The sequence below is a fragment of the Periplaneta americana genome, chromosome 2, assembly GCF_040183065.1.
Source record: "Periplaneta americana isolate PAMFEO1 chromosome 2, P.americana_PAMFEO1_priV1, whole genome shotgun sequence".
NCBI lineage: Eukaryota > Metazoa > Arthropoda > Insecta > Blattodea > Blattidae > Periplaneta > Periplaneta americana.
Window position 1 is genome coordinate 8,343,010 of NC_091118.1, and position 26,969 is coordinate 8,369,978.

Here is a 26,969-nt window from a genome sequence, read left to right on the forward strand (position 1 = left end):
ACACATTTTTAGCACGTGCACATGCTCAACGAATATAAATGAAATGCAGCACTGCGAATTGATGAAAGAATATTTCTGAACGAAATTGAAAATGTAGTGCGGTTGTTACGCATAATTTTGTATGTATAGTACAAAAGAGAGGTCCAAAACGTATTCATTTTTAATATATTCATATGTTGCGTGGTTTGAGTGTTAGTTGTAAATAAGTATATATTTCAAAATTAACATGTAATAAATTGTTTGATGACCGACAAATGCTGTTTCCCTCCCATTTGCTTCTGTCGAAACTAATGTTCCATTTATTGATTTAAAACTAAGGATATAGGTCATTGCGATGTAAATCTGATATCTAATATGACTATTTAATTTGCAGCAAATGTCATTTGGTTGTACAGAAGTTCATAATGGTTGTATTTATTGGTAATGCGTGCTTTCATGTAAAGGCCTACAACACAAAAATAACAATGGATCCTTACGCGGCAGCCATTTTGCTGTAAATTTCTGACAATTGTTCTCAGTTCCAACAGATTATGTGAATACCTTTAGTTTAAGTTCTTGGACTAATGAAAAATAATATTTTGTGTAACAATTGTGTATGTTTCAAGAGCATTAGCCTAAACAAAAACAAAACCGAAATACTTAATCCTGGCCCTAGTAAGTATCACCCATTATAGGCCTACTAGTCTGGACTAGGCCTATGATTGAATGTTAACTTTAAATATAAATAGTGTGTTTTGAATTTAGTATTGATGCAGTGTTTAGAAGTATTTAAAGGAATGTTTATTATACTAGTTTCCTGTTTTTATTCTATGGGAACGACACTGGTATTTGGACAAAACATTGATATGCATGGAACTCGGTTCTAACCTAACTTCTAGTCACTGTCGAATTTCACAAAATATATCTTGTACGAAGATGAGAAGTGAAGTAAATGTACGTAATGGAGATATAATTATCTTGTTTTAGCTTAAAAATTTTGTTTGAGGTACAGGTTTTTTAGGGGATGCGGGCAACATTATTTTTTGTGCACGTAAACATTCCTGATGAGAAATTGTGTATGTGCTTACATAAACATGATAATAGAATGTCATACACACTGCAGCGTTGTCAGTACCGTTCATATGATACATTTGTCTATTCTTGGTAGATTGCTGCATCATTCATCGGAGGTATTGTTTAAAAAATAGCTTGGGCATTGCATTTATTTACATATTTTAAGACAATGGTTTACAGTTTTCTGCCATAGATATTTTGTGTAATTCGTGTTTATAGAATGCAACATGCTAGTAAATTTAATTGATCTGGATTTATTATCCATATTATAGTTACGATTACATATTCGTAGGAGTTGTTTGTTATATTTATATTTGTAATAGGCTATTCCAGTTCATAAATTAGAGAAGAAGTGATATCTCCATTAGTATTATGCACTTACCTTTGTTTGAAGGTTATCTTTTGTTCATTGATATGCCTAATTAGATAGCTTATTAGCAAATGTTTAATTGGGTTATATCGTTCACATGTAAACTTCGTCCATAACAATAAGGAAATTTTTATTGTGCAGATTACGAATTAAAATTATCACTAGTTTTGTTCCAAGAAAGTGGCATAATCATTATTTACAATTTGACTTCCATCAAGGAACATGTAGGCCTACTTTGTTTTCTGCTTGGTAGAGCCTACATCTTATTTGATTTATCGATAGGCCTATTTAATAGCTGTTAGATACAGAAATTGTAATTGCCTTGTTCTTTTGAGGACTTACTGTTGTATTTACTCAATAAATAGTTTTGCCCTGTTTGTCACATGCGATTGTCATTCACAACGTAAATATGGTATAACTATTGCAGGAAGAGTGGTGCTTTAATTCTAATACATTTTAAAAGATCTTCTTGGAGAAATGGAATGTGATGTAGAGAAATGAGAATGAATATGTCTGTTGTCTCAATTGAAGTAGGTCTGGTTTGGTAATATTTGCGAGTGTCGTGGGTAGTTTTTGGATGATATGTCAAAAGGATCTGACTAAGTTTTCATGTTATTGAGGCTCTAGTATGTTGAAGTGTCATTTTGATCAGTCTTATAAGCAATTTCTTTGGTACTTTTAATTGTAGCAGTCTGTGAAGAATTTTATTTACTTGTAGGTTAACCCTCAATTGGCCCTTGTAACTTGAGTTTCACATCCAGTAATTCTATTTTTTTTAACAAGAGAGGGAATATTCTTTGTGACCAATGTGACTTCAAAGTTACAATGTGGCCTGCTGTTTCGTACATTTTTTAATGTTCTCTGAAGTTTATATCTTGCCTTCTAGATGTCAATATTTAGTTTACAACCATGTCATTGTTGACCAATGTTACCTGAAAGTCACAACCATGTCATGCAAAATAAAAATTAATCAACAAATTTAATTTTACTAATACATACTATTTAGATTACTGTCAACTAATATAGATGTTTGAAAACATTTTTTGACTTTAGGAAATAATTTGGGACATAGAGGGTTAAGCTATATTGCACTGTATCCTAAATTTTCCAATTGTGGAGTAAAAGTGAGAGGTAAATTACACCATCTTTTGGTTCCATATGCAGTTCTTGATGTGTCATTGCATTGCACCACACTGACAGTGAACCATGCAGAATCTAGTTCACATTACGTTTAATTATACAGTTGAAAGTTGTGTCCTATTTCTATTGCTACAAAGTTGAGTCTTGAGTTAATGCAGTGCTGTTTCATGTATCTGCTTAACAGATATGCAGATATGCCTTTTGTCCACGAATTTTGTAAAGTCAATTTGCTGCCTGTTCTTAAATACAGAAGATGTTATCCCAATCCAGGAAAGCAACTTGTCATGTGTATTTCTGTTTGCTGATTACTGTCTGATATTGGTAATCTATCGACTACGTCAGTGAGGTACGAAAGATTCAAACGTAAGGGACGGCATGCTGGTACTGGAAATGATACAGCAGGGCCCAGTTTCATAAAGCTGACAAGTCCTACAATCATGACAATTCTACAAATACGTCAGAATCTGACAATTCTTACATGTTTGACAAATACAATTTGTGAATTGTCAGCATCATTTCATAAACATGACTGGCAGATAAAGTATGTGTAAACATGTAAGATCGATAGCAAATTATTATTTCTTCTTCTTTTTTCTATCAAGCCTGGTGGCCTGTTATGGTCTCACTCCATCATTTCAGTGGACGGCCCAAAGATCTTGTTCCTCATGGGTGATAATTTAGTGCTTGGTGTGGTATCCTTGTTCTAGGCATCCTAAGTATATGAGATTTCCATTTCTGTCTATAATTTTGAATTTTCTCTAAAATTGGGTCAATATTTAATTCTTTCAAAATATCCAAATTTTTCTTCTTGTCTAATCTAGTATAGCCAGCGGTTCTTCTTAAAAACTTCATTTCATTGGCAGTGACTTGGTGTTCATCACATTTACATATGGTCCAAGCTTCACTTCCATACATGAGGACAGGTCTCGCCAGTGTTTCATAGACTTTTATTCTTGTATGTTTTTGGGCAAGAGAAGGTTTGAAAATGTTGTTGTTTTCTAATGCCAGGCGTTTGACAATAAAGTCATTTGACCTCTTGCACTCCAATATTTTTCAAAGATATTATCATGGCCAGCCACTGAAGCACAGATTTTGAGGTGTTCCGAATCCATTTCTTGGTTTGAGTTGCACAATGGGCAGTTAGGGGACTGATATATTCCAATTCTATGCAGGTGTTTGGCCAAACAATCATGGCCTGTTGCCAATCTAAATGCATCTACAGACGATTTTCGTGGTAAATCGGGAATTAACTGTGGATTATGATGCAGAGAGTTCCATTTTTTCCCTTGAGATTGTTTTATCAAATTTTGTTTGTTGAAGTCTAAGTATGTAGATTTAATAAATCTTTTCACAGAGTAATACGTAGATTTAGTAACAGGTCTGTAAGTAGCAGTGCTGCCCTTCTTTGCTAAAGCATCTGCATTCTCGTTTCCCAGGATTCCGCAATGGGATGGTATCCATTGGAATACAATTCTTTTATTGAGTGATATTAATTGAGAGAGCATTTTAGTTATTTCTGCTGTTTTAGATGAAGGTGTGTGTTTAGAGACTATTGATAGAATAGCTGCTTTGGAGTCTGACAATATAACTGCATTCTTGAAAATGTTATTAATGGTATTCATTGCATAGTTGAAGTCATTCAGTTTTGTAGAAATATTTTTTTCTTGTTCATAGCTCAAGTGATAACCCAAATATTTAAAACATGAGACCTGTTCTACAGGTTTATTATAAAGGCAAATTTTTGCTGCAGAGATGATGTTTTCCGATGAATCCCATTACTTTAGTTTCATTAATTGAAATTTCCATCTCGTATTCGTCAGAAATGAGTTGTAATTGGAAAACAGAACGTTGGAGGCCATATTCAAAACGACCATATTTAGTATTTGTGTAATAGTTCTTTCTTAACGTATCTTGACAGTTTGAAATTTGAATCTCTTCTAGTTTTATCTTACAACGTAGTGAAAATGTTATAAAATAAACCATAATGAAGAGGTGACTTAATACTGATTTTAATAACTAAGTTAAACCACTGTTATCTCTATAATTGTTGAAAATCTACTGATTTAACGTTATAACCTTATAAATTCTCTAAATCAATAGCATTAATAAATTTCTGATATTCATTCATAAACTTTCCTACTAGTTGCGTTTTATTTACAGGCCACGTTGAATTACATTTCTTCTTACTTTCATCCTCTCCTCGTCGAGTTTGTTACATTCATATAGGATGTAATTAACTGTTTGCTCTCCTCCTCTACAGGGACAAGTTGAGTCTTCAGTGATGTGAAATCGTTGGTAGTATGCTCTTAGTCTTCCATGTCCTGTTAACGTTGTAGTGAGGTTTGGTGTCAGTGTTATCCTTAGTTTAATTCTCTGTGCGACTGTAGGAAAGTATAGTCTGGTTTCTTCTCCTTTCATGGTGTTTCTCCAGTCATTTTCGTATACTTTCCACCCTTAATATTTCCTGGACGGCACTTTTTGGGACCTTTTTATAGCACTCCAACTCTTCTAGTACTGTTGCCCTTTTTGCCAGTTTGTCGGCCATTTCGTTCCCTTGTATCCCTATGTTAGCTTTAACCCATCCTATATCTATTATCCAGTTTTGTATACTTAGTGTTCTCAATTTCTCTGTAATTGCTTCTATTAATTGGTTATGGTTTTTAGTGTTCTGTAGTGAATCTAATGTGACTTTACTATCTGTATATAGCCTATTGCTGCTTGTATCTGGCTGTTCAATATTATAGTCGCGACGCTGTTATTCCCGGCGTGACTCCTCCTCTTTGCTTACGTCTTAGGAAGTCAAGGCTCTATAAAGTCTAGGTAGGTAGTATCGTTCGCCATTTTTGTTCTTTCGTTGCCGACCTACCATACGAGGAATCTATTTGCCACACCGTTAAACATTATCATGTTGTAGCTCCTATGATAATAAATCAAGCGCACTGTAATTCAGCAAATAATTGAGCGGAAAATAACGTCTTCGTGTGCTTTCTGCAAACGCCAACGAAAGAGCGAAAATGGCGGGCGATTATATTAAGTATTTATCGAGCCTTAAGAAATGAATAATGTCTTCATAAGCGAATTACAAGACGCACACGTTTAAATGTAGCCGACCTTCAACGCGATTGGCTGCCGGAAATCAGAGTGACGGGACTATAGATCCACTGTCTCAATTTTTTCTAGTGCCTTCAGGATTGCTAGCTGCTCTGCCTGATTATTAGAACACTGTTTGTCTAATTTGTATTGTAGCTGATGTCCTACTTCGTTCTTAATGAATATTGGTATTCTAGAGCCTACCCCTTGCTCTGTTTTGCTTCCATCCGTATATTATGCTTCAACAGCATACTTCTTGTTTGGGTTTGGTTGCTTTATTGTAGTAAAGTCTGCTGGGTGCGGCTAGTTTTCGAATGGCGTGGGCAGTCGATTTCTCTTTGTTTTATTTGTGTGTGCGCGTGCGTGCGTACGTGTTTTTTTTTTTTTGCACACTTCGGCAGCCCACGTTATGCATGATGTGTACCAGTATCTGTGAAGAGTTATGTCGTGTACTAGGGTGAGTGTATGTTAAAGTGTTCGTGTAAGTGTAGTGTAGGGAATGGGTGAGGATGGTGATGAAGGTGACTAAGGGAGAAAGGGAAACCCGGTGCTGGCACGTAGCTTACTCCTGTTGAAGAACACCAAGGGGGCCGCCAGGGTTAACATCCTCATCCGATTGACGAATCACTATCAACAGTGACATAATATGCCTTTTCTTTATATGCACTGCAGAGAGATTTGGGATTTAACCCAGACGTATTGGTGCACAATTTAGTGATTAGAAATTGTGCTCCATCATCTCTCCTAGTCCTGAGGTAAAAATTTTACAAAAAAAGTTTCTGACCCCACCGGGAATCAAATCCAGGCCGGCTAGTCTGGAGGCAGACACGCTACCACAGAGCTAACTTGGTGGATCCATAAGAAACTTTTATATATATATGCCATGTTCAGACATTAGCAGGCTTTGACAATTTGTAAAACAAAAAAACATCATTTTTGGTTGCTAAGTCAAAGTCTGATATTCTCTTGTTTTAAAAACACAGATATCTGATAATGTATGTGCCCTGGACCTCTGTTGTAGAAAGATGGCCTGGTCAATGTTTACGACATAAATCACAGACAATTTTATTATCTACAGTTCCCTATAAAGCAGTTACTTGTATTCTAAAGCTGCGAAACGGGATTGTCTTTTTTTTTTTTTTTAAAGACCCGTGATGTAAAAGAGGAAGTGTATGTGTCAAACAATTCACAGACATTAGGAAAGCTGGAAAACAATATTTGAGACACTATCGCATTAATCAACAGGGCAAACAGCAGCAGATTTTCCATACCTGCTGAAAAGATGCCACTCTTGTCTTTAATAGCATGGAGGACATTTTAAACAACTTCTGTAATGGTAAAAAAAGGTAAAGGTAAAGGTATCCCCGTAACATGCCATGAAGGCACTTGGGGGGCATGGAGGTAGAGCCCCATGCTTTCCATGACCTCGGCACTAGAATGAGGTGGTGTGGTCGGCACCACGCTCTGACCGCCTTTTACCCCCAGGAAAGACCCGGTACTCAAATTTATAGGAGGCTGAGTGAACCTCGGGGCCGTTCTGAAAGTTTGGCAACGAGAAAAAATCCTGTCACCACCTGGGATCGAACCCCGGACCTTTCAGTCCGTAGCCAGCTGCTCTACCAACTGAGCTACCCGGCCGCCCCTTCTGTAATGGTATGTACAATATTTGTAAGGCTTCTTTATCAAAACAACTCTGAAGCAAAATGTCACCTTGTTATGTTACCTCTGCAAACTAAAGTGCCAGTAACCTGGTAAATGATCAGTTATCGCCCACCAGAAATTGTGTTAGGAGGGAAGTAGAAGAGCTACTGAGCAAAGGGACAGACTAATTGATCATGTTCACAATTCATGTTACTGGTATATTACTCTCTGGTTAGTAATCTTACCTCTGATTGAGGTTTTGGTTGATATGTACATCTATTGTCAGACAATTGGCATTCATACAGTCCTCTCTGTAGATTGAAAACTCAAAAAAGTTTCATATCCATTGTTCAAGAATTAAAACAGAAAATCAATATCCCGAATTTAAAAGAAAACTTACAAATAAAACCAAACCCTTTAACTCTATTAAATATAGAATATAATCTAAATTTAACAGAAGAAATACTGAAATCAGAAGTAAATACTGAAACAATTGTCTTTAGAGACAATTAATATTAGGTACCCTCCACAAAACTGGCTTCATTTATACACCGACGGATCCTTGATCTCCAGAGAACAAGGTGCCGGTGCTGGTGTTACGTGCTGTCTCTTCTCACTTTATAGATCTCTTGGATATGGAACAACAAGTTTTGATGGTGAAATCATTGCAATAAGTGAATGTCTCAGGAATCTTCTATGCCACATCAATAAATTTATGAATGCAGTTATATTGTCAGACTCCAAAGCAGCTATTCTATCAATCATCTCTAAACACATACCTTCATCTCAAACAGCAGAAATAACTAAAATGCTCTCTCAATTAATATCACTCGATAAAAGAATTGTATTCCAATGGATACCATCCCATTGTGGAATCCTGGGAAACGAGAATGCAGATGCTTTAGCAAAGAAGGGCAGCACTGCTACTTACAGACCTGTTACTAAATCTACGTATTACTCTGTGAAGAGATTTATTAAATCTACATACTTAGACTTCAACAAACAAAATTTGATAACACAATCCCAAGGGAAAAAATGGAACTCTCTGCATCAAAATCCACAGTTAATTCCCGATTTACCACGAAAATCGTCTGTAGCTGCATTTAGATTGGCAACAGGCCATGACTGTTTGGCCAAACACCTGCATAGAATTGGAATATATCAGTCCCCTAACTGCCCATTGTGCAACTCAAACCAAAAAATGGATTCGGAACACCTCAAAATCTGTGCTTCAGTGGCTGGCCATGATAATATCTTTGAAAAATATTGGAGTGCAAGAGGTCAAATGACTTTATTGTCAAACATATATATTATTTTAATGTACCGAAGTACATATGATATTTCCATGCATATATTCTGCGTCATCATATGACGAAAGAGTAATGGAACGGAGAAAAATTCTCTCCGGCGCCGGGATTTGAACCCGGGTTTTCAGCTCTACGTGCTGATGCTTTATCCACTAAGCCACACCGGATACAGCCCCGACGCCGGTTAGAATCGTCTCAGATTAAGCTCCAACTCTTGGGTTCCCTCTAGTGGCCGCTCTCTGCACTACGTCATAGATGTCTATGAACGCAGGACCGAAGTCCACACATGTGTTGAGGTGCACTCGATATGAGTGACTAGTTGGCCGGGATCCGACGGAATAAGCGCCGTCTTAAATCACGAAGTGATTTACGCATATCAGATATATTATTTTAATGTACCCAAGTACATATGATATTTCCATGCAGATATTCTGCGTCATACGATGAAAGAGTAATGGAACGGAGAAAAATTCTCTCTGGCGCCGGGATTTGAACCCGGGTTTTCAGCTCTACGTGCTGATGCTTTATCCACTAAGCCACACTGGATACAACCCCGACGCCGGTTAGAATCATCTCAGATTAAGCTCCAACTCTTGGGTTCCCTCTAGTGGCCGCCCTCTGCACTACGTCATAGATGTCTATGAATGCAGGACCGAAGTCCACACATGTGTTGAGGTGCACTCGATATGAGTGACTAGTTGGCCGGGATCCGGTGTGGCGTAGTGGATAAAGCATCAGCACGTAGAGCTGAAAACCCAGGTTCAAATCCCGGCGCTGGAGAGAATTTTTCTCCGTTCCATTACTCTTTCATCGTTATTGTCAAATGCCTGGCATTAGAAAACAACAACAACAACATCTATTGTCAGGCAGTACATCTCACATTACATGTGTGAGAAGAAGAACAATTCTTTGTATGCATCTGAAGTCTGATTTAGCTAATCAGCAATGTATGCAATGGAGGGGGAAAGGAACTGGCCACCCTACCCTATTATCTCCTGGCCTAGTGGTGCCATGTTGTGAAGTTCAGACCTGTCTTCGGACAGTTGACTAAACAACAACAACAAGTTATTTGTATAAGCAATTCTTTTGTCACACTTTGAAGGCCACCCTATGATATACTGTATCGTCAGTGTTATTGAACTTATAACTGATAATTGTTAAAATTGATACGAATGTACTGTACACCTAAAAAGTCATGAAACTCAGGATTTTATTTACTATAATTTTCGTTACACACAAAAAAAGTAAATATTGCATATAGAGTTGCTGTTCCACATATTTTCGAATCTCCCATACTTCGCCTCATTTTATTGCCATCTCCAATGGGTTTCAGATGGAGAGGGGCGAAATCCACGCACATTTTGGCCACTTAAATGCGACCATTGTGCCACTTACAAATTTAATTAGGCCTAATTAGATTATGTTTTATTTAATGACACTCGCAACTGCTGAGGTTATATCAGCATCATTAGTGTATCGGAATTTTGTTCCGCAAGAGTTCTTTTATATAATAGTAATTAAATCTTCTGACATGAGCCTGTCGCATTTAAGAAGATAAGATTCTTTCATGTGCCATAAACTTTTCACAGTTTTAATTCCTTTCTGAGAGAGTCATAGTAAGGATCCAATGACCACGGCTGTGTTTAAACCTGCAAACCTCGAAAGCAGTGGTAACCTTGGAAACCAATGTACTACTGAGGATGAATCTGAGGCCTATTTCATAAAACTTGACAACTGTAAATGCCATTCTGACAAATAAAAAAGACGACTCTAGAAATTGTCAAATTTCTGTTTCATAAAAGTTTTATCATGACCCGTGACAACACTTTTTAGTTCTTTTAAACATTCTGATTATTGTATTGTGTTTCTATTTTGTGAAGGATTTTAGATAAGGGCGCACATAGCCATAGTAACTGATGCTCCCTTTTTAAACCCCATTAACTAACTAACTTTATCACGTCAGGCAAAATTTTACAATTAGTGAAGACTTTTCTAACATATTTCATTTTATGAGAGAGAAGTGTCAATTATTACACCACAGACAAGTAGGATTATCAGAAATGTGAAATCGGTGTAGGTACAATTGAGTGACAATGTGACCTGTTCTGGCTCTTGTTAAAAATGTTTGAACATGTCTGGGCAAGTTTTTGTACATTTCCAGGTCATTTGGTTTCTTTTGTACAGACTGTAAAATTTGTAGAATTGTCATGAAATTCTGACCCAACTCTGGCTACTAGCAACAGGCATCTATAATGAACACCGATCAAAATACCCCTCATTTCTCATAAAGAACAAGAACTGAATAGACTATAGTGGACTTTATGTTGTCAGCAAACAGCTGGATACATTAAGAAGATTGATTGATTAAATTCTGACACCTATTTCGTATGTCATAGGAAATTAACAATTTATTGTTGCAGTAATTGGGCTATATTGTAATTGAGGTTATTGAATTTTGGTGTGGAGTTTTAGGGAAAATATTTTATTTTAAGTAAGTCATGCCCAATACTAGCAGCAGCAGTAGAGAAAGTGATTTTTATAGGGGGAACCACGCAGGACAAAGGTTTTTAAAGAAAGGATAAATATAAATTACAGTTAGTTTGTATTCATAGAAAAATTTCGTATTAGCAAAACATCAGCTGAAAATATAATGAGCAAAATAGGAGATTTGCTGCACAAAACAAAAAGAAATAAAACATTTCATCCAGAATAATTATTATGTGGTCTTACACTGGATGGGAAATGGAACTCAGTATCACTTAACAGCTGATGTATATAGCTTATCGAAATCATTCCACAGTTCTTCATGAGAACAGCCAGTTTGTCAAGAGTTGGTGGAATTATTGATGGATCCTTGATAAAAAAAAAATGGATGCTTCCTTTGGAAATGAGACTGCATTTGTTGACAGAAATGTCGTTGTTTTCTTAGCCAAATTTAGAATTAATTGTAATTTTCTCGCTGTTAATAATTGAAATGGAAATCTATATACTTAGGATGCCTAGAATAAGGATACCATGCCAAGCACTAAATTACCACCCTTTAGGAACAAGATCTTTGGGCCATCCGCTGAAACGATGGATTGAGACCGTAACAAGCCACCAGGCTTAATACGTGATAGAAAGAAGAAGAGAATTTTACATAAAGACCTAAAATTCCTAAACTGAATTTGATAAAGTCCTAAATCTCTCTTTTTAGCACCTAGAAATCCGTTCCCTAATTGAAGGGTTCAGAACCATAGTGGGCCAAGCGCCATTTACTAAAACCGTAGAAAACAAGGGTTAAAATGAAGTTATTACCATAATTCAATGGAACATATAGCAAGTAATATAAAGTGTATATATTTCTCCGTTCCATTACTCTTACATCGTAATATAAAGTATGCACATTCAAACTAAATGATATGACAATCTTCATTAAACTATGGTATTCACTTAACTTTAACCCTTGCTCTCTTAGTTTTTAATAAATTGCACTTGGCCCACTATGGCTCTGAACCCTTCATTTATATTCTTCCCTGGACAGGTTACTAGTATCTCACAAGGTAGTTCCAGTGGTGGGGGTGCCACCTTTCAACCTCATAGGGAAAACTTTTAGTCCATTAATTATTTTCACATGAGCTGCTGCCAAGAAGTCAAAAGGAGGATAGGAATGACCAAGAAAACTTTTAATAGAAAAAGGAGCATCTTCTGCGGGCCTCTGGAAAAATAACTAAGGAGACTAGCGAAGTGCTTTGTATGGGGCAGAAACATGGACATTACGACGAAGTGAAGAGAAGCGAATAGATGCATTTGAAATGTGGATATGGAGAAGAATGGAGCGTGTGAAATGGACAGACAGAATAAGAAATGAAGCTGGACTAAAAAGAGTGGGCGAAGAAAGAATGATGCTGAAACTGATCAGGAAGAGGAAAAGGAATTGGTTGGGTCAGTGGTTGACAAGAAACTGCCTACTGAAGGATGCACTGGAAGGAATGATGAACGGGAGAAGAGTTCAGGGCAGAAGAAGATATCAGATGATAGACGACATTAAGATATATGGATCATATGAGGAGACTAAGAGGAAGGCAGGAAATAGAAAAGAGTAGAGAAAGCTGGGTTTGCAGTGAAAGACCTGCCCTTGAGCAGAACACTAAATGAATGAATTATTTTCATTAACTAGAGATGTCTAAATGGATTTGAGAGAGGTAGGATATGATGATAGAGACTGGATTAATCTTGCACAGGATAGGGACCAATGGCGGGCTTATGTGAGGTCGGCAATGATCCTGCGGGTTCCTTAAAAGCTATTTGTAAGTAAATGAGTAAGAGGTGTCTAGTCCTCATTCTTAGTAATGTAGTTTATTTCTTTCTGAGTAGGGTTATATTTATGGATTTTCCAAGTTCTGTTGCATTGTACGAGTCATATTTAAGGGGAGGCAGAGGTGAAATTTTGAACAAAACTGAAGAAAATTTGTTTTTTTTTTTCCATTTTTATTATCTTTATACACTATATTTTCATATTCCGATGTTAGTTTTTGATTTTGTTCCCTTTAAAGTATGAAATTAAAACCAAGATAACTGTATTACTATATTATTCCCATAATAAACTAATACTTATCATTATTTATATACCTTCTCTGAACATATAAATAAAAAGAAATATTGAAAATTTCTTACAATATGGTGCATGGAGCATTTTATATCAAATGATATAAAGTTTTATAAAATTATTAATATTTACAGAATTATTGTACTTAGAAAGTTGAAACTTGGTATGTCCATTACTAATAACATACTTAGTATCCATGATCAATTTCAAACAAATCGGATAAATTTTGTGGATTTTTAAATATTCATCTCTGCCGCCCCTTAACAAGGACTTTCCATCTTTATTTTGCTTTTGAATGTATTTACAGATATGCTAGGTTCTCATTGCAAGTTTCTGTCACTTTTGGTGCTTGTTTGGCTAGACTAACCATCTTCAACCAGTGTGCCATGAATGATCCGCTGGTGTGTTGCGAGATAATTAAAATAGTAAAAAAAATTTGGAAAAGTAAAAGTGCAAAGATTAGTAAAAAAAGTAAGTCTACAAGAGTCAACTTTCAATGAAAGCAGAACAAGTCAACATTCAGTGTAATGTGCGACTGACAGAGAAGACAATGTCTGATGCACAGCCAGGGTTGCTAGGTCAGTAAAGTTAGAATATAGCACCAATATTGAATTGAACTGAATTTTAATTAAGGGAGAAGGCACTACAACCATCATTGCGAATTTATCAGATCTATTGCACTGGCCTTCAAGCTACACGCATTCCAACCCCACATTGGCTGACTACACTAGGTTCGCTGCATACCCAGGTTTGAAGCAGGAAACCCCACTCATCCCTAGACCAGTCCCTTCCGTGCATTGCCAGCCGACATTCAGGAAATGCTATGAAATGACGACGAAATGGAGAAGTATTGAAGGTGACCATTATGCATGAACCACATGCTCTGAATTAAGTTCAATGGAACTTCTTCCAACAAAACAGTTAAGTCATTTGTTAAAATGTCGCAGTGTCATGCTGCTGTCAGTGTTCCAAGTAAAATGAAAGAACCGATTAATGTGTCGCCAATTATTCCAGCCGAAAGATTAATGGTGAACTTTGTAGGTGTCTTGTTTCCAAAACTGCTTTGGGATTTCTGTCAGTCCATACATGAATATTGTGAAAGTTTTGCACTCCATTTCTGATAAACTTTACTTCATCGGTGGCAACATACTTGCAACCAAGATCTCTTCAAGTGATATCTCTATCCAGTGCTTTTGCTTCAGTAAAGTCTCATTTTACAAACCTATGGATCAACAATTGGCTCTCTTCTGACAAAGGAAAACTTTTACAGTCTGTACAAAAGAAACCAAATGACCTGGAAATTTACAAAAACTTGCCCAGACATGTTCAAACATTTTTAACAAGAGCCAGAACAGGTCACATTGTCACTCAATTGTACCTACACCGATTTCACATTTCTGATAATCCTACTTGTCTGTGGTGTAATAATCATGATGAAGATCTGGAACACATTCTTCTATACTGTCCATCCATAAACCACAAAAGAAGTAAATTAAAATCATCAGTACCAGTTGCAGAAGACACAGCCCTGCAGCATATATTGACTACACCCCAACTCTGGCTACTAGCAACAGGGATCTATAATGAACACCGATCAAAATACCTCTCATTTCTCGTGAAAAACAACAACTGAATAGACTACAGTGGACTATAGTGGACTTTATGTTGTCAGCAAACAGCTGGATATATTAAGAAGATTGATTGATTACTTAATTGGTGAAAATTATAGCGGAGAGAAAGTGTTGATCCTGAAGAAAGATGTACTTACTTTTCCGTTTGTGAACTTTTCAGGTTTCAAAACCTATAAAATCATATTTTTTACTCTTTATAAACTATGTACAAATTCCCTCAAATTTATGGTCCCATTGTAGGTATGTGTACAAAACAAAAATAAATGCTTCGGTATATCGAATTATCACTTTGGAGAATAAGAGAGGCATGAATTAAGCTAAGCTTTCGTCTATGATTATTTAATTTATAACCCCCTTATTCTCATAATGATAAACTGATATACTCAAGCATGTTGTTCACCACATGTAACTAAAACACTAAGCGACCTGTCTTATACTTACACAATGAATAGCTCGTTTATAAATCATGTGTAAATTCCTTACTAATAAGGACTACATACGTCGTGTATAACAGTACAATTGTTACACAGCTACGTCATAGTTTCGTCATTATTTCATTACGAAAGGCAATAGAATAACTGAGATTCTCTGTTGCAACTGATAGTGTGCACTAGTGTGCTGCGCTAAGTATCGATAGTACAACTGGGCCTGATCGATTACACGCTATATTTTGGTCAAAGAGTAGGCTACAGCGACAACAATATTATTCTAAATATTCTGTGCTCTTTGGTTTGTTCTTGTTTGGTTAAAATGCAAATCATCATAAAAATGACAATCAATACAAACAGCTGTTAAGAGGGACGGCCATTTTTTTTTCTATATACAATGCTTAAACAAGGGATTTCGTGTGTATAACTACTGCCTGTATAACTACTATGTCAGAGACTGTCAGACATTGTCTAGTTTCAAAAATAAATTAAAATTGCACTTTTTGAATTAGATTCCTTTCAGTTATAAGCCCTTTTCTCTGCCATAGTTTTGTAAAAATATAGGCTATATATTTCTTTTTCCTTTCTTTCCCCTTTTTGTTCTCTTTATCAGCTGATGAATTTATTATCATAGCCATTTTATCGTGAATTTTATTTAATTTTCGTATTTCTTTTCTTTTTTATTATTTTATTACATTCCATTTTGTTATATTCTTCCTTACGTTTTTCCATATTTACCATTTGTACTAAATGAGTTGCTTTCACTATATTCCATTTGTATTTTACTTTCTTTTTTTTTTTTTTTCTATTATGGTATTATTTTCATGTTGTTTAGTGTCTATTTTATTATGCTATTATTATTATTTTTTTTCTTTTGTAATATGTTAGTATTCTGTTCTTTAACTTTTTGTTAAGTTTTAACTGCTTGTATAGGCTACTTTGTGACCTGGTAGAGTGTAAGAGAAGGCCCTATGGCCTTAGCTCTGCCAGTATGAATAAAGAATTATTATTATTATTATTATTATTATTATTATTATTATTATTATTATTATTATTATTATTATTACTATTACTGCAAAGTAATTCCCGTGTATAGTTACAGGCTGTTTATACATCCATCACTTATGTATGGTTTATTAGTAACGTTTTCTGTTCCAATTCTGCATAAGTCTCGTATAAAAACTGTACATGGTTTATTAGTAAGACTGTATACATAAAGTTACAGGAAGTGAAAAGGGGGATATTTTGAATTTTTTTTAAACTAAATTTTTACGTATAAAAGAGCATGTCAAAGAGTATGTTTGTTTTTATGGCACCATGTACTTACTTTTCCATTTGTGAACTTTTCAGGTTTCAAAACGTACAAAATCATATTTTTTACTGTTTATAAACTATGTACAGATTCCCTCAAATTAATTATCCCATTGTAGGTATGTGTACAAAACAAAAATAAATGCTTCGATATATCGAATTATCACTTTGGAATATAAGAGAGGCATGAATTAAGCTAAGCTTTTGTCTATGATTATTTAATTTATAATCCCCTTATTCTCATAATGATAAACTGATATACTGAAGCATTTCTCTTTGTTTTGTGCACATTCATTGGGATATTAAATCTGAGACAATTTTTTACAAAATAATAGTTTATAAGTGGTGAAAAAAATATGATTCTGTTGTTTTGAGACTGACCACAACAGTGATCTAGTGGCTAGAGCACTCGATTTAAACTCCTTGGTATACCCCCATTTATAACTTGTGTTGGGCAAGCCCATGTTCCAGGGAACACAGGGGTTTTCTCTGGGAGCTCGGGTTCCCTTGCGACATCCCAACAAATCTCCATCATCATCATCTTATCTCATAGCAGGTGTAGCATAGACCAGTCTCCTGGACAATGACTCTGTCTGTAAATTGGTCTAGATAATTGGCTTAATATGGGTGAATGACAAACAGCCAAGTATCAGGCAAAAAAAAAAAAAATTGAAACTTGATGAATCTAAAAATGGAAAAAATAAGTGCATGGTGCCATTTAAAAAAAAAAATGCGGACTCCTTGGCACACCTCTTTTACATATAGGAGATAGTGCAAATACCCTTAATTTCACACCATAAAGAAACACAATTTCATGTTTTACAAGAACCTTTATTTGTCAACTGTAAACCATTGCTTCATACTTGTGTAAATACGCCCTTTATGATGCTAAAAAGAGCCTGGGTATTCCTTATTATGAGTTCCTTAATTAGTTATTATTGTGTGTGATAGAAGATAGCAGTGCATATCTTAGAATGACTTGCTGTTTATTAACTCTATGTTGTTTGTTTTGTTGACAGGTATGGATAGACGTACGTGTGTATATCAGAGCAACTGCAACAGTATTATTATGCGTGTAACAAGTGAGAGAAATGTAAATATATGATCTTGTAAATAAGGTGAGTGAACTGAGTGCGTTATTGCACAATAGTGTGTGAGTACCATGAATGTTACTACAATAAACCCTCATTAAGACGAATCTTAAGCGACCAAAAAATCGCCTGTTCGTATTATCCGAATTGTGATCGATTTTTGTTACAGTGAATCCACTATCACTCTTTCATTTCAAAACGCTTTCTTATGGTTATAGTTCATTCATTCATTCAGTGTTCTGCCCAAGGGCAGGTCTTTCACTGCAAACCCAGCATTCTCCAATATTTCCTATTTTCTGCCTTCCTCTTTGTCTCCTGAAATGATCCATATATCTTAATGTCGTATCATCTGATATCTTCTTCTAACCTGAACTCTTCTCCCGTTCACCATTCCTTCCAGTGCATCCTTCAGTAGGCAGTTCCTTCTCAGCCAGTAACCCAGCCAATTCCTTTTCCTCTTCCTGATCAGTTTCAGCATCATTCTTTCTTCACCCACTCTTTCCAAAACAGCTTCATTTCTTATTCTATCTGTCCACTTCACACGTTCCAGCCTTGTTTGCACTTTTTCTTGTGAAAGATAAGTGCTGTAGCTTCCCATTGCTTTCAACACACCACTCTCTCTTTCGCATCTTACAAAAATCCCAGGGGGCCCCAGCGTGGAGGTGAGGAGAGTGGATTTGACTAATTAGGCCCTCTGAACTTCACCGAAATTCACAGCAAGGTTAAATATAGGGTTATAGTTAGTAATAATTCATTTCGATGGATGCTGTATTAGGACAATGAATCATCAGTACTTACGGTTTAGAGAAGTCTTCATCTCTGACCTCTTTCCATCTTTTCCTTGGTTGATCCAAGTTCCCCTTCCAGATATCGAGGTTATCCAGTTTATAAAAATTTTAACCTTTATTACCACAATTAATTTAATGTAAATCACTTCTAACTCACATATATTGCCCTCATATTGTTAAAACATTCAAGAACCTCAACTTGTTCATATTTTGCTGCACGAATTCACTTAATTTATCCTGATTTGAACTGGAAGCTGCAGCAGTGTCAATTTTATCTTTGTTTTTTATTATGGTAGAAGGAGTAGATTTTGGAATTTGAAAATGTTCTGCAGTTAGAGTTTTTGTCATAGTATGTGAGACACTTTATTCAAAATTTTAACTTTAGTTTTGATATCTGTAGATTTTTTCCTTCTTTCACTCATATTGTTGCCCGTATTGAGCTGGCCATGAGAAACTAACAGTTAAATCACTGTAGCACTCAATGATATCTCTCGAGATGGGACACACAGAAGACTTAAGTTACTACTCTGGTTACCCTGGAATATATAGCAGTACGTATTATGCATGTTCTAATCGATATCTTGAAGAGCATTTGAAGCCTTCACTATGAGAGCAAGCGAAGAGAATTCCCATGGAATAAACTGTAAAGGGTGTATATAAAAGTTGTCTTTTGTTCTTATTAAAAGAGAGGACAAAAATCTGAAAATGTGTTTGAAGTTCGTATAAACAGAAATTCATATTAACCGAATAAAAATTAATAAAATTTACTGTACCAGGACTGGAAAAATTGTTTGTATTAAGGAGGTGTTCATCTTAACTGAGTTCGTATTATTCAGGGTTTACTATGTATGCTTCTCACCTCATAAATGGGTATTATTTAAAGGAATTTATTTTATTTACTACCATAACGAAAGGTAGGACTTCTTAAATAGTTTGGCATATGAAAAGTAAATAAAATTACCTTCATGGCCTGCTTTATTATATACTAGCCGTACCCGTGCGCTCCGCTGCACCCGTTAGAAATAAATATAAAGTAATTACATAATTAAAATAGGACATTTGATCCAGGGGACATTCGTGTTTGATAGAAGGATAAATGGTTTAATATGTTACTTAATTTAAATTGTATTTAAAATATTAAGATGCGATCATTTTGATCCAGAGACCACTCATTTGGTGCAATGACAATTCCTTTAACATGTTTCTTAATTGTTATTACCAATTATTTTTGGAAAAGCGAAAATTAACAGAAAAATTTTGGCTACAGATTTATTATTATGTTTATATTATATTATATTATGAAAAAGTGTGTTGATAACGGATGTACTCGAATTAGAAAGTTTTTAATTTGTTGTGGGAGCTCTTGAATCTCAGGAGGAACAACTTTTACAACAGCGCAACATAATCTGCTTGGCTCATTACCCAATTTTTTTGCATTGCATTTATTGCATATGTATTTTTATGTATTTTAACACGATTCAATTGAGCATAGTTAAAATTTGAATTATAAAATAATGGATTGCTAAGCTAACGTACTATTACTGCATATTAAATCAATACACTCTCGTTGTTCGTTAATTCTCTGAGATAAAAATGAATATGTTCATAAACATTATTATAAGAAATACAGGAAATGAATATACAGAATAACCTATCAAGTTTTCTGTGCATAAGAAGCTATTTTAATCTTACCTGTCCTCAATTCACTCACAAGTTACTGTAATAACATTATAGCATTATGTCCATCCAGAGAAACTACACTTTCCAATGATGAAATAATAATTAATTATACAAATCGGTTAATTTAGCTTCTGATATTACTTCATTCAAGCACAGAAACATTGTCTGTAGGCTATGTTTCATAGCTTTCGATTGTTGTGTCCAAGGCCCCTTATAGACGAAGTCATTTGTTTTTTATTTCAATACACCGCCTTAGATGGCAGTTATTTTAATTTTAAAACTCATTTATCTCATTAAATATCAGTCCTATCAAATTTTTTCAGAGAATAAAACTTATCAGAAATCATTTTTAAAGAAACTTTTGTTATGTAACATATTTCACAAAAATCAATAATAAGCGAGATATTTCGATTTATTTAATTCAGGCCCCCTTATAACCCCCCTTTTAAATAACGTATTTTGAATGGCATATAGCCTATAATCTAAGTTACAACGAACTTAATTTATATTCCAATTTTCATCGAAATCGGTTCAGCCATTATCGCGTGAAAAGGTAACAAACATACAGACAGACAGACAGACATACAAACAAAAATTTCAAAAAAGCGATTTTCGGTTTCAGGGTGGTTAATTATATATGTTAGGACCAATTATTTTTGGAAAATCGAAAATTACCAGAAAAATTTCGGCTACAGATTTATTATTAGTATAGATCATTTGTCACCATGGAAACAATGCTATTGGGCTATTAATATTAATGTTAAAATAATTGATTCATGTCCTACCACAGTCTAGTATATATACAGTCACGAAGCTTGAGTTGTTAGGGTACTAGGAACAATAGACAGTGCAGGTACTATTACGCATTGTCTGTAATGAGGTGATATTAGCGATCCTAGTGGTTAGCAACTATCTATGGTTGCATATTTACTATTTATTGAGCTTCGTGACTGTATATACTAGACTGTGGTCCTACTGTAACCTACTAGAGATCTTGTTCTCTTTGGACAATGTATTTTATGTTTTTGGAGAGTGAATAAATTATTTTTTTGTTATGGTCATACATAAAAATTATGTATGCAACTAGCATGTGGCATGGACTTTTAAGTTGTATCATTTAAGACTTCCCTATGGCTCATGCTAGAATCTTTCATTCATGCAAAAAGTTGCACTTTCCACACAATTCAATCCATGGTGGAACAGCCCATGAAGGGCCAAGGCTGATTAGGCACCTGCTGGCTGTTCACATGCCTCAGCAGAAGTAAACGATCATCCAATCAGAACAGAGATATCATCCACACCTGTGGAGTAACGGTTAGTGTGTCTAACCACAAAATCAGGTGGCCTGGGTTCGAATCCCAGTTGGGGCAAGTACCTGGTAAAGGTTTTTTTCTGGGATTTTTCCTCAACCCAATATGAGCAAATGCTGGGTAACTTTCGGTGCTGGACCCCTGACTCATTTCACTGGCATTATCACCTTTATTTAATTCAGATGCTAAATAACCTGAAATATTGATACAGCGTCATAAAATAACCCACTAAAAAAAAGAATAAAAGATGAGAATGGAGATATCATGTGGTCATCAGAATGATCCCTTCTAGCCATGTAGTTTGTTTTTGTAACCGGATTTTGCTACATATTGTAACTTCCCAAATTCATCATGATTAGAGATTGTAGATTTTAGCAACTTAAAATAAAACATTTGGCACTTTAAAATAAAACTTTAGTATTTAATAGTGTTAGAACTTAGCATTTTGTAGTGTTTAGGGATTGAACATTCTTTATAGAAAGTTTGGTGGTAGAAATTCATTGTCGTAAGTGTGTTTTTTTTTAATTGATTATTTTACGACGCTTTTTTAAGGGCAATTTCGCAGAAAAACATATATATTTTAGGCTACATTTTGTACTCAATTTTCGCATTTCATCACGGATTAAAAAACTACAGTGATATATACTTATCATGCTTTTAAACATAAAGTTACTTATTTTGACATCATTTGGGCACATTCCATATTTATCGTGATTGCGAAAAAATACCATCTCTAATCATAGTTCTGGGTGGGTGGCCACTGGTCTCGTACACCGACCAACATTTTATGGGAAAATTTCTTCTCCATGAGGACTTGAAACAGCACCTATTCTGTAACACGAATCCAAACAATGTTTCAGACCATGGTGCTACACTGTGGGACAACTGGGTCAAATATTGCAGCAGATATTTTCCCTATAATTTTGTATTCAAAGATTTTCAGTTTCTGTTAATCTCTTTTCTGTACTTATACAATGAAATTGATGTTTTCTTTTTTCGGATATATTCATCTCTTTCTTTCATTCATCTGTTACAGATAATGGCGACACAGGCAGTAAGAAAGTTGGAAGACTTTGTGTCATTATGCACTTTATTGTTTGCACAAGACACATCTGAAGGAGTAACATACCAGGAGATAAATGATGTTGCAAAATGAAACAGAAATGTACAATTTGGGCTTGGCAGGAAATGCAAGGTTTGTTCATTTTTACAAGACGTCACTTCAGATTTTAAGCACTGATATTTAATTTGTAACTAAGGACTTCTCTTATCATTTCTAATATTCTCATAGTATAATATATCTTAGATTAGAAAAAATTTCTACTTTTAAGATCGTTTTATTTTTTTTATGCATCCGTTATTAACATTACAATTTTAATTCACTTATTTTAAATTTTGTGTTGTTATTATTATTATTATTATTATTATTATTATTATTATTATTATTGCAAATTTTTAATTGTATTCAAATTTTAATTCTGTGTATTCTCTATTGTTCACACCTGTGGAGTAACACTTAGCACGTCTAGGCACGAAACCAGGTGGCCCGGGTTCGATTCCCAGTTGGGGCAAGTTGCCTGGTTGAGGTTTTTTCCGAGGTTTTCCCTCAACCCAATATGAGCAAATGCTGGGTAACTTTCGTTGTTGGACCCTGAACTCATTTCACTGACATTATCACTTTCATCTCATTCAGACGCTAAATAACCTAAGATGTTGATAAAACGCCGTAAAATAACCTACTAAAATAAAATAAATATATTCTTTATTATTATTGTATCACTTGTGCTAGGCTATCATTGGCCTATGGCTGTTGACCAGCACATTAATGTTAATAAATAGATAAATGAAAGAATGAATATTACTGTAACATTATTATTATTATTATTATTATTATTATTATTATTATTATTATTGTTATTATTATTATTATTATTATTATTATTATTATTACTACTACTACCACGAAAAAGCAAAGTATATGATTATGTCTTGTGGCCAAAACATAGTACGAAATGAAAATATAAGTTAAACATTGCAAAATTTATCCTTTGGAAAAATGGAAAAATTCAAATATTTTGGAGCAACAGTAACAAATATAAATGATACTCAGGAGGAAATTAAACACAGAATAAATATGGGAAATGCCTCCTATTATTCGGTTGAGAAGCTTTTGTCATCCAGTCTGCTCTCAAAAAAGCTGAAAGTTAGGATTTATAAAACAGTTATATTACCGGTTGTACTTAATGGTTGTGAAATTTGGTTCTCACTTCGAGACAAGAACAGAGACTAAAAGTGTTTAAGAATAAGGTGCTTAGGAAAATATTTAGGACTAAGATAGATGAAGTTACAGAATAATGGAGAAAGTTACACAACGCAGGACTGCATGTATTGTATTCTTCACCTGACATAATTAGGAACATTAAATCCAGACATTTGAGATGGGCAGGGCATGTAGCACGTATGGGCGAATCCAGAAATGCATATAGTGTGTTAGTTGGGAGACCGGGGGGGAAAAAGACCTTTGGGGAGGCTGAGACATAGATGGGAGGATAATATTAAAATGGATTTGAGGGAGGCAAGATATGGTAGTAACTAGATTAATGTTGTTTGGATAGGGACCTGTGGTGGGCTTATGTGAGGGCGGCAATGAACCTCCAGGTTCTCTAAAAGCCATTTGTGTTTTGTTGGTTTTGTTTTATTATTTGATTTGAAATGAGTTACTCAAAGCTTTGTATGTGTCTGACAGGTATTGCAACGGCCACGTGCAAGTGGCTCCTGGTATGGCAGCAAAGAAAGAGTGCAAAAGCAAGAAAGGAAAAATGGTGCCGAACAAGGATGACCTCCCATCCCCCACATCACCATCGATGGATGGTCGTCTCAAATTTTCTGATAGACTGAAGGCTCTTCTGAACTCTGGAACCTCCAGTACTGGCTCAGTGACTACTGCAGGGGTAGCGTCTGTGAAGGAAGAGTCCGTGGATCAGCCTGACGATCCGTATGCATTCAGTGAACCGGAACCCCAAGTCCTGCGACTGTATCAAAACCCGAACCCGAATCACACGTACTCACGTCGCTGTGTCGCGTTGTCTTCGAAGACGAGACAAGCTTCTGCCTCGCCGAAATCTGGCACTGTCAGTGGAATCAAAGTCGTGTCGTCACCCACTGCTAGCGGCAACGATGGGAATACTGGAAAATTGTATCCGGCCCTGTCGGCATCCCTCGGTCAGTTATTCCCTTCGAATTCGCCAAGTCTTGATGCTTCTACAAGTCCCCAGTTGCAGCAGCCAAAGAACATTGTTGTGAGTGGTGAGAATAAAGTGTCGGACGATGAGAGTTCCAAGACCATGAACAGGTTACAAGCAAAGATAGCGAGGAACAAAGTTATAGGGAAGCATAGGAAAGTGAGGACATCCAGTCAGAGTCCGGATCTATCGCCCAAAGCAACCCCTCTGGCTGCTACCACCAAGACTAGTTCTAGTTCTAGAAGCCTGTGGCCTCCTCAACGCGAAAGGAGTTTATTAGAAGAACAATTGTTAGGACTCAAACCCGAAGTGTTAGTGAAGAAGGAAGCGCCAAGTCCAACCTCGTTAGCATCTCGACACGGGATCACATATCGACCTCAGATGGTGAACCACTCGTCTCAAGCGGTGATGGCCAGCATTCCCAGCAAGAGGAGGCGCAGCAAAGTCATTTCCAGGAGAAACGAAGTGCCGAGGCACGAGGCGCTGCAAAGAATACATCTGGTGCAGCAGACGCTGAGGGACTACAGACAAGACCTGTATCCGTTAGGTAATGCTGCACACTTTTACTTATATTGTAGGATATTCACAGAGATATGTGGGACAGTGACCAGTTTTAGAAGGTGGGATCTGTAGGCAGTCCATACCAAAGGGTCCAGGAATACTGAATTTACTCGAAAATAAGACCCCCATTTTTTACAAGATTTTTGTTTTTAAATTTGGGAGAGTCTTATATCTGCATCGAGTCTTAAGTACCGTATATAGAAACATGAAAGTGCAGTTTGAGGACTTATATTGTAATTAAGTAAAGATTACTGTATTATACTAACACAAATCATTCCAAAAATGATCCTCCAGACATTCTTAAGTTAGATTCCATGGAACTACTCTGCAGCATGTGTAAGGATCACCTTCAAATTTATACAGATGATGTCTAAATCCTAATAATGGGACATCAGGAGCAGGGTATTATATTCCAAAATATCAAGAAAGTTATTTCATACCATGTTCATCCTCCTCCAGTCTTGACACTGAATTGCTAGCTATTGATGCTGCTCTTCAGTGTGTTACTCAAATTTCTGAAAAATCTATTTGCATACTTACCGACTCCAAGGGGGCTATATTTAATATAATCAAATATATGCACATAGAATTATTCCAATTCAGAAACAACTAATAAACTAAAAGAACTCCAAAAGGAAATAACATTTCAATGGATACCTAGTCATTGTGGTATACCTGGAAACGAGAAAGTCGATAATATTGCAAAACAGGCAACATATTTGCAACCAAGACCTCTTCAAGTGATATCTCTATCCAATGCTTTTGCTTCAGTAAAGTCTCATTTTGCAAACCTATGGATCAACAATTGGGCTCTCTTCTGACAGAAGAAAAAATTTTACAGTCTGTACAAAAGAAACCAAATGACCTGGAAATGTACAAAAACTTGCCCAGACATGTTCAAACATTTTTAACAAGAGCCAGAACAGGTCACATTGTCACTCAATTGTACCTACACCGATTTCACATTTCTGATAATCCTACTTGTCTGTGGTGTAATAATCATGATGAACACATTCTTCTATACTGTCCATCCATAAACCACAAGAGAAGTAAATTAAAATCATCAGTACCAGTTGCAGAAGACACAGCCCTGCAGTATATATTGACTACACCCCGCCTCTGGCTACTAGCAACAGGCATCTATAATGAACACCGATCAAAATACCCCTCATTTCTCGTGAAAAACAACAACTGAATAGACTACAGTGGACTATAGTGGGCTTTATGTTGTCAGCAAACAGCTGGATACATTAAGAAGATTGATTGATTGATTGATTGATTGATACTAACACAAACTTAAACCGTGTCTCAAAGGAACATTTACAACTGAAGTGAATTAGATTGTTCACTAAATAGCCGGATGTGACATCATGTTACCATCCAAAGCTACCTCGTGCATAGCAATTAAGTTCGTAGTAGCTAGTAAACGAAAATGCTTGCTTGATTGATGACTTGTACACTAAATGAACAAGGATACCTCATTTGCAATTGGGGGTTATGAAATTTGAAAATGCTTTGGGAATAAAATGTGAGTTCAATGTAGAATAACACGTTAACTTGGAGCATTGACATTGTTGGTATCTGCATTACATTTTTTAAATGTTGTAATACTTCAGGCCCGTACTTTTTCCACATATTTCGATTGTTGATAGCAAAACGTAATTTTCGTAGATATCTTTTGAACATCTTTTACAATTCTACATCTTTTCTATGTTTCTATTCTGGATCTGAGGAAACT

At 35.7% G+C, this 26,969-nt stretch overlaps 1 protein-coding gene across 3 annotated transcripts in view; it reads left to right on the top strand.

Moving 5' to 3' along the window:
* The first annotated feature begins 414 nt into the window (after nt 1-414).
* Nucleotides 415-26,969, top strand: part of LOC138712567 (INO80 complex subunit D-like) — a 74,723-nt gene continuing 48,168 nt past the window's right edge. The window contains exons 1-4 of one of the 3 annotated variants that reach the window (XM_069844504.1): nt 415-654; nt 17,579-17,677; nt 22,465-22,623; nt 24,175-25,217. In XM_069844504.1, coding sequence (XP_069700605.1) covers nt 22,568-22,623; nt 24,175-25,217 — 1,099 coding nt within the window. In that variant the 5' untranslated portion in view covers nt 415-654; nt 17,579-17,677; nt 22,465-22,567. Of the gene's footprint in view, nt 655-799; nt 934-17,578; nt 17,678-22,464; nt 22,624-24,174; nt 25,218-26,969 lie in introns of those variants that run through there. The other 2 variants (XM_069844515.1, XM_069844495.1) reach the window with 2 other exon arrangements.